This window comes from Scyliorhinus torazame, chromosome 10 (genome assembly GCF_047496885.1).
Source record: "Scyliorhinus torazame isolate Kashiwa2021f chromosome 10, sScyTor2.1, whole genome shotgun sequence".
Lineage (NCBI taxonomy): Eukaryota > Metazoa > Chordata > Chondrichthyes > Carcharhiniformes > Scyliorhinidae > Scyliorhinus > Scyliorhinus torazame.
Genome location: NC_092716.1, coordinates 192,458,000 through 192,471,339, shown reverse-complemented (window position 1 = coordinate 192,471,339; position 13,340 = coordinate 192,458,000). Strand labels below are relative to the sequence as shown.

The 13,340-nt window shown below is 45.0% G+C and overlaps 1 protein-coding gene across 6 annotated transcripts in view; it reads left to right on the top strand.

Moving 5' to 3' along the window:
• Nucleotides 1-354: 354 nt before the first annotated feature.
• The window catches only part of btbd10b (BTB (POZ) domain containing 10b), a 115,567-nt gene continuing 102,581 nt past the window's right edge, over nt 355-13,340 (top strand). Inside the window, exons 1-3 of one of the 6 annotated variants that reach the window (XM_072466190.1) lie at nt 355-468; nt 630-721; nt 4,473-4,537. In XM_072466190.1, coding sequence (XP_072322291.1) covers nt 635-721; nt 4,473-4,537 — 152 coding nt within the window. In that variant the 5' untranslated portion in view covers nt 355-468; nt 630-634. Of the gene's footprint in view, nt 469-629; nt 722-4,472; nt 4,538-13,340 lie in introns of those variants that run through there. The other 5 variants (XM_072466195.1, XM_072466192.1, XM_072466193.1 and 2 more) reach the window with 5 other exon arrangements.

The window sequence follows — 13,340 nt, the reverse complement described above, 5'->3', positions numbered from 1 at the left end:
TTTTACATATCTGGCGGTGCGGCACTCCCTCAGTACTGCACTACAGCGTTCGCCTGAATCTTGTTCTCAAATCCTGGTGGGACCCGAATGCACAAGACAGTGAGGTTTTCTTTGTTGCTCTTATCTGGCTTGTTCCTAACCCTGTAACTTCCTGGGAGGGCATATCCCCAGCTGTAGTTGTGGGCGGCGGTGCCACCCCCTCGCGCGCTCACACCTTCCCGGAGCACGCGCTGAGGGAGACAGATAGTTTGCTTGTGTGTGAGGGCACTGCGCAGGCGCAGTTGGAAAGCTGTGAGGCGGTTGCGCAGGCGCAAAATGAAAGGGACCGTCTGACGGTACTGCGCAGGCGCTCTAGCGCCCCGCCCCCCATGCACTCTCGCGAGGTTATGTGCTTGGGGCCTGTCCAGACCTGTTTGTTCCCGGGTGGAAGTTAAAGAGAATCTGCCACCCCACCCCCGGTCCCGCCAGGTACGTTGCACCGCAAAGCCCTTTGTCTTTATGGCGCGGTTGTTGTTTACACAGTGAGCAGATGGGCCCGGGAGAGGCTGGGACCTCGGGTTGCCAGGTAGCCCCGGCCCCGCTCCTCTGAACAGGCTGCTGATTGTCTCTGTCTCGGTTTGTTGTTTAAGGGCCGATGGTAGCTTTTTCCAGCTGCTGGGAGGTTTGCCGTGGTTTAGAGACAGATTTCCGCCAGCTGCTGGATCATGGAGGCTCAGAATTGGTATGTAATTGCCGCATATTGGATAATCACAATGAGACAGCACAAGAGGGGGCCATTCGGCCCATCGCGCCTGTGCTGGCTCTTCGGAGGAATTTATCCAATTCGCCCCACACACTCCCCAGAACCCAGTCGGTTCCCCTTCAAATATTTATCCAGTGACCTTTTGAAAGTTATTGTTGAATCTGTTTCCAGACCCCTTTCAGACAGTGTATTCCAGATCACAACTTTTGTGTTTAAAAAAAATGCCCTCTAAGATCATCAAGGGGCTTGACAGAGTAGGCACAGAGGTCGTTTTCCCTGGTTGGGGAATCTGACACATATGTTAAGGACTGATCATATAGGACTGAAATTAGGAGGAATTTTTTCACTCCAAGTGTTGTTTAGAATTTCCTATCCCAGATTATTGTGGATGTTCCCTCGTTGAACATATTTAATCCTGAGACAGATTTTTGTTCCGAGGGATATGGAGAGTGGGCAGGAAAGTGAAGTCAGGAAAGACCAAGATTAGCCATGGTCGTATTGAATGGCAGAGCAGGCTCAAGGAACCGTCTCTTGCTACTTATGCTTTTATCTCCCCTCCAATTCTTTTGTCACTTGCCTAGAATTTCTGTCTTCTGGTTCCAATCCTCCTGCCAGAAGAAAGAGATTCTCTCCATCTCTACTCTGTCTGCACTGTAGGGGTTCTATGATTTATCAAATTCCTTTGATTTTAAACACTCCAATGAAATCTCTCCTTAATCTTCATTAGAGGACAATCATAACTTCTCCCGTCTCTTCACCACTGAAATCCTTACCCCTGGTGCTATTGCCCATAGCCATGTGCTATTTTTTTCCCCAAGCACTTATTGAATTACTTCTCAAAAGCTATTGCATCTGTTGGTGAGGTTTTAATCATAGAAGATTACTGGAATATGGAATAAGAAAAACTGATGTGAGTCAATACCACAGGCATTATTAACTGTCAAAAGAATAAAATCAGATATGGATTTTTTAAAGATGGGCTGCAGGATTCTCCATTGATGCTTCGCTGGCAGCGCACCCATGTCCTCGGATTTCCCAAGGGAGTGGGATGGCCACAATGGGAAACCCCATTGGCTGACTGCCAGAATGGAGGATTCTGCTACTGACGGGGACGCGCTATTCCGGAAAACGGCGCTGGTGGTACGGAGAAACCCGCCTGGGGTATTTTAGGGCATGGAATATGGCCCTCTAAGAAACAGTGGATGCTGAGCCCACAATATATATTTTTAACAACATAGCTTGATAAAGTCAAGGTAGAGCAGATGATTTCTGCTGGTGGCAGTTAGAACTCGGAGCTATAACCTCTTGAAAATTTCTGTCAAAAATTTACAAATGCCTTAATAAAATATTTTCAAAATAAAAGAACTAGGCGTTATAAATATATATTACCCAGAGAATGGTAAGAATATGGAAATTGCTGTTAAAATCATTTTGAAGCTAGTTGGTGAATGAGACGCTAGTCTTTCATGTAGTCCTGTATTTGCAGAATGCAACCATACAAATACCTCCCTAACCAATATTCATTGGCCCAGAATTTGAGTACCAATAAAAAGAAAATAAACTAATTAGCAAAAACTAATTAAATTGACAGCCACTTAAAGCGGCGCTAACAGAAAAAACACATTCTGTTCTTCAGCTGGTAGTTAGACAATTGCCAATTTCCAGCCCTGCTGTGGCAGGTTTTCCCACGGTGGAGGCGGCGATACAGTTCGATCCCCCTTGACCTTCAGCGGGAGGGACCAGAAAATCCCACCCAATGACTTCTCCCCATCGGGGAATTGAACTCTTGTGTCCCGTGTGATAAACAGGGTTACTATGGGCGGCACGGTATCACGGTGGTTAGCACTGTTGCTTCACAGCACCATGGTCTCAGGTTTGATTCCCAGCCTGGATCACTGTCTGTCTGCACGTTCTCCCTGTGTCTGCATGGGTTTCCTCTGGGTACTCCGGTTTCCTCCCACATGTCCCGAAAAATGTGCTGTTAGGTGAATTAGACATTGAGTTCTTTGTGTACCCGAATAGCCGCTGGAGTGTGGCGACTGAGGTATTTTCGCAGTAGCTTCGTTGCCGTGTTAATGTAAGCCTACTTGTGACACAAATAAAGATTATAAACAGGGCTACTAATCACTAACCTGACGAGGAGCTGCCAAAGTGTTTCTCTATATGTGCTCAAGGTACTTAATGCCCTGTATCCTTAACCTTGATAATACCATTAACAGTTGTTGCCACAAGAGTGGTTGAGGTGAATGCCATAGATGCATTTAAGGCAAAGCTGGTAAACATGCTGGGGAGACAAATAGAAGGATATGCTGATAGGGTTAGTCGAAGAGTGGGAGGAGACTTATGTGGAGTATGAATCTGATAGAATGGCCTGTTTCAGTGCTGCAAATGCTTTGCAAAGTTTGTGATGCTTTATTTAATTTTTTCCTGATATTTGTGTCATTTGCTGTTGATGGGTAAATGCAAACTTGTATGACTTTATGTCAATAGCGACGTATTGAACCTTAAACTTATTAGCACCGTTTAACATATTTTGTCCCAAGGCTCTGCACTGCAAGGCAAAGTTTGATATTGAACCATATTTGGCACAGATAATGAGAAGACTGCTCAAAGAGAGTTTTAAAGAGTTCTAACAGCAACAACTTGTATAACTCCTTTAATCTAATGAACCATTCCAAGGTGATTAAAAATGGTATAATGCTGAGCCACAAAAGGAGATATTAGGTATTACCAAAAACTCGGGCAGCCCGGTAGCATAGTGGTTAGCACAGTTGTTTCACAGCTCCAGGGTCCCAGGTTCGCGTTCTGGCTTGAGTCACTGTCTGTGGAGTCTGCACGTTGTCCCCGTGAGTGCGTGGGTTTCCTCCGGGTGCTCCGGTTTCCTCCCACAATCCAAAGATGTGCAGGTTAGGTGGATTGGCCATGCTAAATTGCCCTTAGTGACCAAAAACAGGTTTGGCGGGTTACGGGGGTAAAGGGGATAGGATGGAGGTGTGGGGCTTAAGTAGGGTGCTCTTTCCAAGGACCGGTGCAGACTCGATGGGCTGAATAGCCTCCTTCTGCACTGTAAATTCTATGATCTATGATAAAGGAGTCTAAATGAGTGTCTAAAGGGAGGAAAGGATGGAAAAGAGATTTAGGAAGAGAATTCCAGCCAGAGAATAGGGCCTAGGCAGCTGAAGGCTCCAGCGGTGGAGTGGTTAATATTTAAGATGCTCAAGGGACTAGTATTTATTAGCGGAATATAATTACTTCCATAGGTTGTGGAGCTGGAGGTGATTACAATGATAGAGGGCAGTAGAGCGGAGCTGCTGATTGGCTGTTGTGGGAGAAATTTGCATACGTCCGTTGTGGTCACCCTAACTTGAAGGTGTACCTGTGCAAGAGACCCTAGCTGTTCAAGTGAAGACAAGCATCCAGCAGAGGGCAGTAGAGCGGAGCTGCTGATTAGCTGTTGTGGGGAAAATTTGCATATGTCCGTTGTGGTCACCCTAACTTGAAGGTGGTTTGTGGAGGAGCTGTTGTCAAGTGACGGTTAAACCCCAAACACTACTTCAGTGTTTTCCTCCCTACCCACTTCTCTAACCAAAAAAAACCCAACCGCTGTAAAGATCAAGAGGAAGGCTCGAGGGCAGGTAGAAGTAGAAAGAAGTTGAACCGTGACATCACAGCCTGCAGGTAAGGGATTGGCTGGTGACTGGTAAGTAGTTTTTCTTTTATTTTCTCTCAGGTGTTATCGTGCGGGGCGCAGAGGTTGCTGAGTGAGTGCTTGCTGAGAAGGGGAGTGAATAACAGGTAAGCTCTTTCTTTCTTTTTCTTTTTTATCTAGAGGGGATGGCAGGGAAGGTAGTGCAATGTTCCTCCTGCAGAATGTTTGAGGTGAGGGATGCCGTCAGTGTCCCTGCTGATTTCATCTGTGGGAAGTGCACCCATCTCCAGCTCCTCAGAAACCGCGTTATGGAACTGGAGCTGGATGAACTTCGGATCATTCGGGAGGCAGAGGTGGTCATAGATAGAAGCTTCAGGGATGTAGTTACTCCGAAGAATAAAGATAGATGGGTGACGGTGAGAGGGGCTGGGAGGAAGCAGTCAGTACAGGGATCCCCTGTGGTCATTCCCCTTAGTAACAAGTATACCACTTTGGATGCTGTTGGGGCGGGCAGGGGGGGACTTACCAGGGGTTAGCCATGGGGTACAGGTCTCTGGCACAGAGTCTGTCCCTGTTGCTCAGAAGGGAAGGGGGTAGAGGAGTAGAGCATTAGTCATTGGACACTCCATAGTTAGCGGGATATATAGATTCTGTGGGAACGAGAGAGACTCGAGGTTGATGTGTTGCCTCCCAGGTGCCAGGGTGCGTGATGTCTCGGATAGTGTTTTCGGGATCCTTGAGGGGGAGCAGCCCCAAGTCGTGGTCCACATAGGTACCAACGACATAGATAGGAAAAGGGATAGGGATGTAAGGCAGGAATTCAGGGAGCTAGGGTCGAAACTTAGATCTAGGACAAACAGAGTTATTATCTCTGGGTTGTTACCCGTGCCACGTACTAGCGGGACGAAGAATAGGGAGAGAGAGGATTTGAACACGTGGCTACAGGGATGGTGCAGGAGGGGGGGGGTTCAGATTTCTGGATAATTGGGGCTCATTCTGGGGTCGGTGGGACCTCTACAAACGGGATGGTCTACACCTGGACCAGAGGGGTACCAATATCCTGGGGGGGGGGAAATTTGCTAATGCTCTTCGGGTGGGTTTAAACTAGTTCAGCAGGGGCTTGGGAACCTGAATTGTAGCTCCAGTATACAGGAGGTTGAGAGTAGTGAGGTCATGAGTAAGGTTTCAAAGTTGCAGGAGTGTACCGGCAGGCAGGAAGGTGGTTTAAAGTGTGTCTTCTTCAATGCCAGGAGCATCCGGAATAAGGTGGGAGAACCTGCGGCATGGGTTGGTATCTGGGACTTCGATGTTGTGGCCATTTTGGAGACATGGATAGAGCAGGGACAGGAATGGTTGTTGCAGATGCCGGGGATTAGATATTTCAGTAAGCTCAGGGAAGGTGGTAAAAGAGGGGGAAGGGTGGCATTGTTAGTCAAGGACAGTATTATGGTGGCAGAAAGGACGTTTGATGAGGACTCGTCTACTGAGGTAGTATGGGCTGAGGTTAGAAACAGGAAAGGAGAGGTCACCCTGTTAGGGGTTTTCTATTGGCCTCTGAAAAGTTCCAGAGATGTAGAGGAAAGGATTGCAAAGATGATTCTGGATAGGAGCGAAAGCAATAGGGTAGTTGTTATGGGAGACTTTAACTTTCCAAATATTGACTGGAAACGCTATAGTTCGAGTAATTTAGATGGGTCCGTTTTTGTCCAATGTGTGCAGGAGGGTTTCCTGACACAGTATGTAGATAGGCCAACAAGAGGCGAGGCCACATTGAATTTGGTACTGGGTAATGAACCAGGACAGGTGTTAGATTTGGAAGTAGGTGAGCACTTTGGTGATAGTGACCACAATTCGGTTACGTTTACTTTAGTGATGGAAAGGGATAGGTATATACCGCAGGGCAAGAGTTATATCTGGGGGAAAGGCAATTATGATGCGATGAGGCAAGACTTGGGATGCCTCGGATGGAGAGGAAAACTGCAGGGGTGTGGGCACAATGGAAATGTGGAGCTTGTTCAAGGAACAGCTACTGCGTGTCCTTGATAAGTATGTACCTGTCAGGCAGTGTGGAAGTGGTCGAGCAAGGGAACCGTGGTTTAGTAAAGCAGTCGAAACACTTGTCAAGATGAAGAAGGAGGCTTATGTAAAGATGAGACATGAAGGTTCAGTTAGGGCGCTCGAGAGCTACAAGTTAGCTAGGAAGGACCTAAAGAGAGAGCTAAGAAGAGCCAGGAGGAGACATGAGAAGTCTTTGGCAGGTAGGATCAAGGATAACCCTAAAGCTTTCTATAGATATGTCAGGAATAAAAGAATGACTAGGGTAAGAGTAGGGCCAGTCAAGGACAGTAGTGGGAAGTTGTGCGTGCAGTCCGAGAAGTCCTATCTCCTAAACCGAGGTGCTAAATAAATATTTTTCGTCAGTATTCACACAGGAAAAAGACAATGTTGTCGAGGAGAATACTGAGATTCAGGCTACTAGACTAGAAGGGCTTGAGGTTCATAAGGAGGAGGTGTTAGCAATTCTGGAAAGTGTGAAAATAGATAAGTCCCCTGGGCCGGATGGGATTTGTCCTAGGATTCTCTGGGAAGCTAGGGAGGAGATTGCTGAGCCTTTGGCTTTGATCTTTAAGTCATTTTTGTCTACAGGAATAGTGCCAGAAGACTGGAGGATAGCAAATGTTGTCCCCTTGTTCAAGAAGTGGAGTAGAGACAATCCCGGTAACTATAGACCAGTGAGCCTTACTTCTGTTGTGGGAAAAATCTTGGAAAGGAAGAGATGGGATGTATAATCATCTGGAAAGGAATAATTTGATTAGAGATAGTCAACATGGTTTTGTGAAGGGTAGGTCGTGCCTCACAAACCTTATTGAGTTATTTGAGAAGGTGACCAAACAGGTGGATGAGGGTAAAGCAGTTGATGTGGTGTATATGGATTTCAGTAAAGTGTTTGATAAGGTTCCCCACGGTAGGCTACTGCAGAAAATATGGAGGCATGGGATTCAGGGTGATTTAGCAGTTTGGATCAGAAATTGGCTAGCTGGAAGAAGACAAAGGGTGGTGGTTGATGGGAAATGTTCAGACTGGAGTCCAGTTACTAGTGGTGTCCCAGAAGGATCTGCTTTGGGGCCACTGCTGTTTGTCATTTTTATAAATGACCTGGAGGAGGGCGTTGAAGGATGGGTGAGTAAATTTGCAGATGACACAAAAGTCGGTGGAGATGTGGACCGTGCGGAAGGATGTTACAAGTTACAGAGGGACATAGATAAGCTGCAGCGCTGGGCTGAGAGGTGGCAAATGGAGTTTCATGCAGAAAAGTGTGAGGTGATTCATTTTGGAAGGAATAACAGGAAGACAGAGCACTGGGCTAATGGTAAGATTCTTGGCAGTGTGGATGAGCAGAGAATCTTGGTGTCCATGTACATAGATCCCCGAAAGTTGCCACCCAGGTTGAGAGAGTTGTTAAGAAGGCGTACGGTGTGTTAGCTTTTATTGGTAGAGGGATTGAGTTTCAGCCATGAGGTCATGTTGCAGCTGTACAAAATTCTGTTGCGGCCGCATTTGGAGTATTGCGTGCAATTCTGGTCGCCGCATTATAGGAAGGATGTGGAAGCATTGGAAAGGGTGCAGAGGAGATTTATCAGAATGTTGCCTGGTATGGAGGGAAGATCTTATGAGGAAAGGCTGAGGGACTTGAGGCTGTTTTCGTTGGAGAGAAGAAGGTTAAGAGGTGACTTAATTGAGGCATACAAGATGATCAGAGGATTGGATCGGGTGGACAGTGAGAGCGTTTTTCCTCAAATGGTGATGTCTAGCACAAGGGGACATAGCTTTAAATTGAGGGGAGATAGATATAAGACAGATGTCAGAGGTAGGTTCTTTACTCAGAGAGTAGTAAGGATGTGGAATGCACTGCCTGCAACAGCAGTGGACTCGCCAATACGAAGGGCATTCAAATGGTCATTGGATAGACATATGGACGATAAGGGAATAATGTAGATGGGCTTTAGAATGGTTTCACAGGTCGGCGCAACATCGAGGGCCGAAGGGCCTGTACTGCGCTGTAATGTTCTAGTGAGGGGTGAGGCCTTCGTTGAATTTGAAAACAAGGATGAGAATTTTTAAATTGGGGGGGGGGAGGGCGGGGGGGTCCGTTGGGGGTTACTTAACTGGGTGTTGGTGCAGGCCAGCGAGTACAGGGCTGATGGATGAATGGCACTTGATACAAGTAAAAGGATAGATAGCAGAGTTTAGGATGACCTCAGGAGGGTAGAATGGGGAGACTAATGGTGGAGTGTGTTGGAATAGTCAGGGCCGAGATGTCACAAAAACTCAGATGAGGGGTTCTGTAACATGAGCTGAGGTAGGGCAGAAGAGTCGGGCAATTTTTAAAAATAAACTTAGAGTACCCTATTAATTTGTTTCCAATTAAGAGGCAATTTAGCGTGGCCAATCCACCTACCCTGCACATCTTTGGGTTGTGGGTGTGAGACCCACGCAGCCATGGGGAGAATGTGCAAACTCCACACGGACAGTGACCCGGGGCCAGGATCGAACCAGTGTCCTCGGCGGTGTGAGACAGCAGTGCTAACTACTACGCCACCATGCCACCCTGGAGTTGGAAATAGGTGCTCCAAGTTATCATGTAGTTGTGTGTTTGGAAACTTATTTCAGGGCCAGATGTGACACCAGGCTTTCAAACAGTCAGATGCCAGGGGGAGAGATGGAATTGGTAGCTGGGGAATGAAGAGCGGAAATTAGAGGAAATTAGTGTTCATCTTGTCGAACAAGCTGCTGGATAATTTTGATGTGGAGATGCCGGCGTTGGACTGGGGTGAGATCAGTAAGAAGTCTTACAACACCAGGTTAAAGTCCAACAGGTTTGTTTCGATGTCACTAGCTTTCGGAGCGCTGCACCTTCCTCAGGTGAATGAAGAGGTATGTTCCAGAAACTTTTGATAATTTTGAGATAATGAAGGAATCTAGAGAGGTGATGGTAAGGTAGAGCTTGGTGCAGTGTACATGTGGGAACTTGTACAGCTGATGCCAATGAGGGGTGTAGATGAGAAAAAGCAGGGTGAGGGATTTCCTTGGGGGGGGGGGCAACGGAGGTAATGATGCAGGAGGGGGCAGCGAAACCATTGGAGGAGATTGGCTGTGTTTGCACTGAGGGATTAATAATTGTGAAGGAATTTCCACAATGCTTCCGCAACAAATGCTGTTTTCTCTTTAGCCAGGATCTGAGTTTCTGTAAACACAACATTAAACATGCTGATAAACTAAAGTCAAAAAGTGAAAACTGCAAGTACAGATGGAAAGAAACAAATTTTCGGATAAGCTGAAATACACAGTAAATAAAACATTTAACATTTTTGCTTCAAGTTTTTAGAGACTATATTTTATGACGTTGGTGAAAAAAATCAGCATGTTTTTGATGTTGAACCCCTACATCTCTCCCATCCTTTAATTTAGTCTATAAAATCTACCTCTTTGACCAAGCTTTTGGTTACTTACATGGGTTCAGTGTCAAATTTTGTCTGAATCACTTCTTGGGACATTTTTAGAATGTTGAAGATATAACATAAATGCAAGTTAAAGGCAGGTCAAATGTTTTGTTGCCTGTTGTTTGTGCAGTTGGAAATATCACGTAATATTGCCCAATATTTTTCAGTTGTGCAATTTGCTCCAGTTTGTTGCAACATTTTATCAACAAATGGGCAGTAAATCAAAGTTTTGAGTCTTATTTTGATCAATTTTAAATCTTTTTGTTAGCCTGAATTAAAAATATTTGGTTGTCACAGGCCAGAGGGGAATTCTGACTACAAAAGCAGCCACATGTAATTTTTGACCCAAGAAAAATGCTAGGATAAAAATGCGGTTCTTGTTGTTCCTGTAATAAAGTGCCAAATGAAATGTATTGCAGTTTGCCAACATGGAAACAGTTAATACTTCCATTTACATGAGCATATTTCATGAGGAAAAAAATGTGTTCCAGGGTCATGAGGGAGCCTGGTGCCACGTCAAAGAAGGCGTAAGTTGACAATGATTAAACGTTTGGTTGCAGAAGTAACCTATCAGGAACATGTTAAAGGGGAGGTGGAGAAGGCAGAAAAGAATCCTAGAAAGCAGAAGCTACGCAGTTCAAGGTCTGGCTACTGATGGGGGCGGGGGAAAGGGATTGACGAAAGTTTAAAGATTTGGGGAGGTTTTGGTGCTGAAAGAAGTGAGGATGGGGTGAGACTGAGCAGGGATTCCAATACAAGGACGAGAATTTTAAACTTGAGGGTTTTCTGGACTAATTGTCAGATCAGGGCAGTTTTTGGACTGGCTGCAATTTATGGGGAGTATAAGGGTGACAAGCTGAACATTGATTCAATTGAATCTGGACGTGTATGGGGGCAAATAGTGAGGATCTTGAGCAATAGGTGGGTTGATATGGATCAAAGATGGGTTATAAGTTAGAGATGGAAGTAGGAAGTGATTGTAACAAAAGGCAGTGAGCACACAACAATAAACATGCAGATTTCTCATGTCTAATTTTGATACTTGTAACGTATTAGTTGCTGAATATATTATTTTGAAATTGATTCTTTTTTCGAGGTCAGGAATTTTTTTGTCCGCAACAAAATCCTACTGGAGATCAGTATTAAGAAATGGAGCTGGCCTGTACCTTTGACACGGCCTGTACCCTTGGCACTCTTTCCTGATTGTACAGCTTGCATGACGTAGTGACTGAGCATTCACACAGGTGTTAATAAGCATTAAACTAATATCTAGTAATTTGATAGTGCAGAACTTGAGTATTGCTGAAGAAAATACACTTTTGTCACAGCTTTTCACCTTGCACTCATCAGGACAATTTGAATACTACATGTAACGGAAACTGCAATTTACACTGAGAAGAGAGTGCTAATTGGTTGGCATCTGGACTCTGGTCGAGACATAGCTATGGAGAATGCACCAGTTGATGGTGTCTGACGGTTAACTGCCAAGCATTGTTTGAAATTTAAACCAAGCTGCTTGACTCTGGTCAAGACATTGCCCTGAGCAATGAACCAACGAATGGCTGTCACTTATTTTGTTTAGCTCAAACAGGTGCAATATGTGTCCATATGTTTTCTGTCTGTAAAGAACAGGGTCCTCTGTATTAAATAAGTAGCATCCAGAACACACATACACCACACTACAGGCCTGAATGACAATCTTAAATTGGTTGATAGCATAATTCTTAGCACACAAGATTATTTAGCAGATCTGGGCTGATTGTGAAAACTCATCTAATGTTGGACATTGTTTTGAATTTTGCAAGAACGGGCTGGTTGGGTGCGGACCTTACCTTGCCGGTTGCAAATTGTGGCACGTACATGTTGTTTGGTAAGATCTGGCTGTCTTTGGGATGTCCAGCCTACCGTCATCCTGATACTGAAATTCATAGTCCACAGTTGTGTGATAGGCGGACATCTTTCTGGCTTGATGACAGCATCCTGTTCATGGCGAATACCACTTGTGTTGCTACTGCATGGTAGCAATGTGAAACAGCTAGCTTCACCTATTGTTCAACTTTTTTTTCCGATAACTTGCCCTTCCGGGATAATCTGAGGTAGACTGGGCATTTTTCAAGACCAAAGGTCTTACACCTATTTTGTGAGTTTGCATGATATATAGTATGAAATGATCTGATCAGCATTGCCATTATCCCTCAGGGTATCATGATGTGCCCTATTTTGGCATAGAACTTGCATAGTGAGTGAATGGCTTGGGGCCTATTTCCGAGGTTGCTGGTCAGGTCAATCTTATAGCGTATGGAAATGTAAAAATCTCAATGCGTATATTGACCAGTGAGGGTAAGCCTGAGTAAACCTTGGAAGCGAAACCTATAATGTCAAGTCGGCCTTCTCCATGGCAATGCCTCTACCAACCAGTATCCATTTGCCAACCAATCGGCACTCTCTTCTCATACAGTATAAATTGTTGTTTCCTTTAATTTGGTATTCCTGTGAATTGTCCTGATGAGTGCAAGATGAAAAGCTTTGATTAAAAACAGCTTTGATCCTTCTCAGCAATACTAAACTAATGTCAGAGGGGATGAGCAACCACAGTCTTGAGATTTTGATCTCTGATACGGGGAATTAGTTGGGAGGCAAGGATGTGTCAGCCCCACAAGCATTGCCCAACCTTCACAGATATTTTAAATGGTGTTTGAAACAAGGGCAGGGGGGAAATTACCAGAATCATCCTGGGACATAAATAGTCTTTACAGGATCTCCATGTTGGTTCACAAATACAGCTTGAAAATGTAATTGTTGAGTAGTTTTCACCTGTCACTGGAGCAAGTTATTTTACAGTTCAAATACTGACAATGAAGCAAATGCCTAAATGTTGCCTTTATTTCATAGACTTGGAAATGTTCAGTCAGTTATTTCTTCAAATTATACCAAATTCTAATCTGCTATATTCCCGATAATTCTGATCCCAGATACATTTTTAAAGCCAGTTGTTTGTCGAGACCTAAATGCTCCCATTGATGAAAGGATCGAGAACAAGGCAACACAGATTTAAGTTTGCTGCAGATGAATAAAATCGGCACGGTAGCACATGGTCAGCACTGTTGCTTCACAGTGCCAGGGTCCCAGATTTGATTCCCGGCTTGGGTTACTGTCTGTGTGGAGTCTGCACCTTCTCCCTGTGTCTGCAAGGGTTTCCACTCCGGTTTCCTCCCACAAGCCCTGAAAGTTGTGCTTCTTAGCTGAGTTGGACATTCTGAATACTCCCTCAACCCGAACAGGCGCCAGAGTGTGGCAACTAGGGATTTTTCACGGTAACTTCATTGCAGTGTTAATGTAAGCCTACTTGTGACAATAAAGATTATTATTATTATACTTGTGGCATTAATAAAGGTTATTATTATAATGCTGCAAAAACTCCAAACTGCAGAGAGCTGCAGATGCTTAG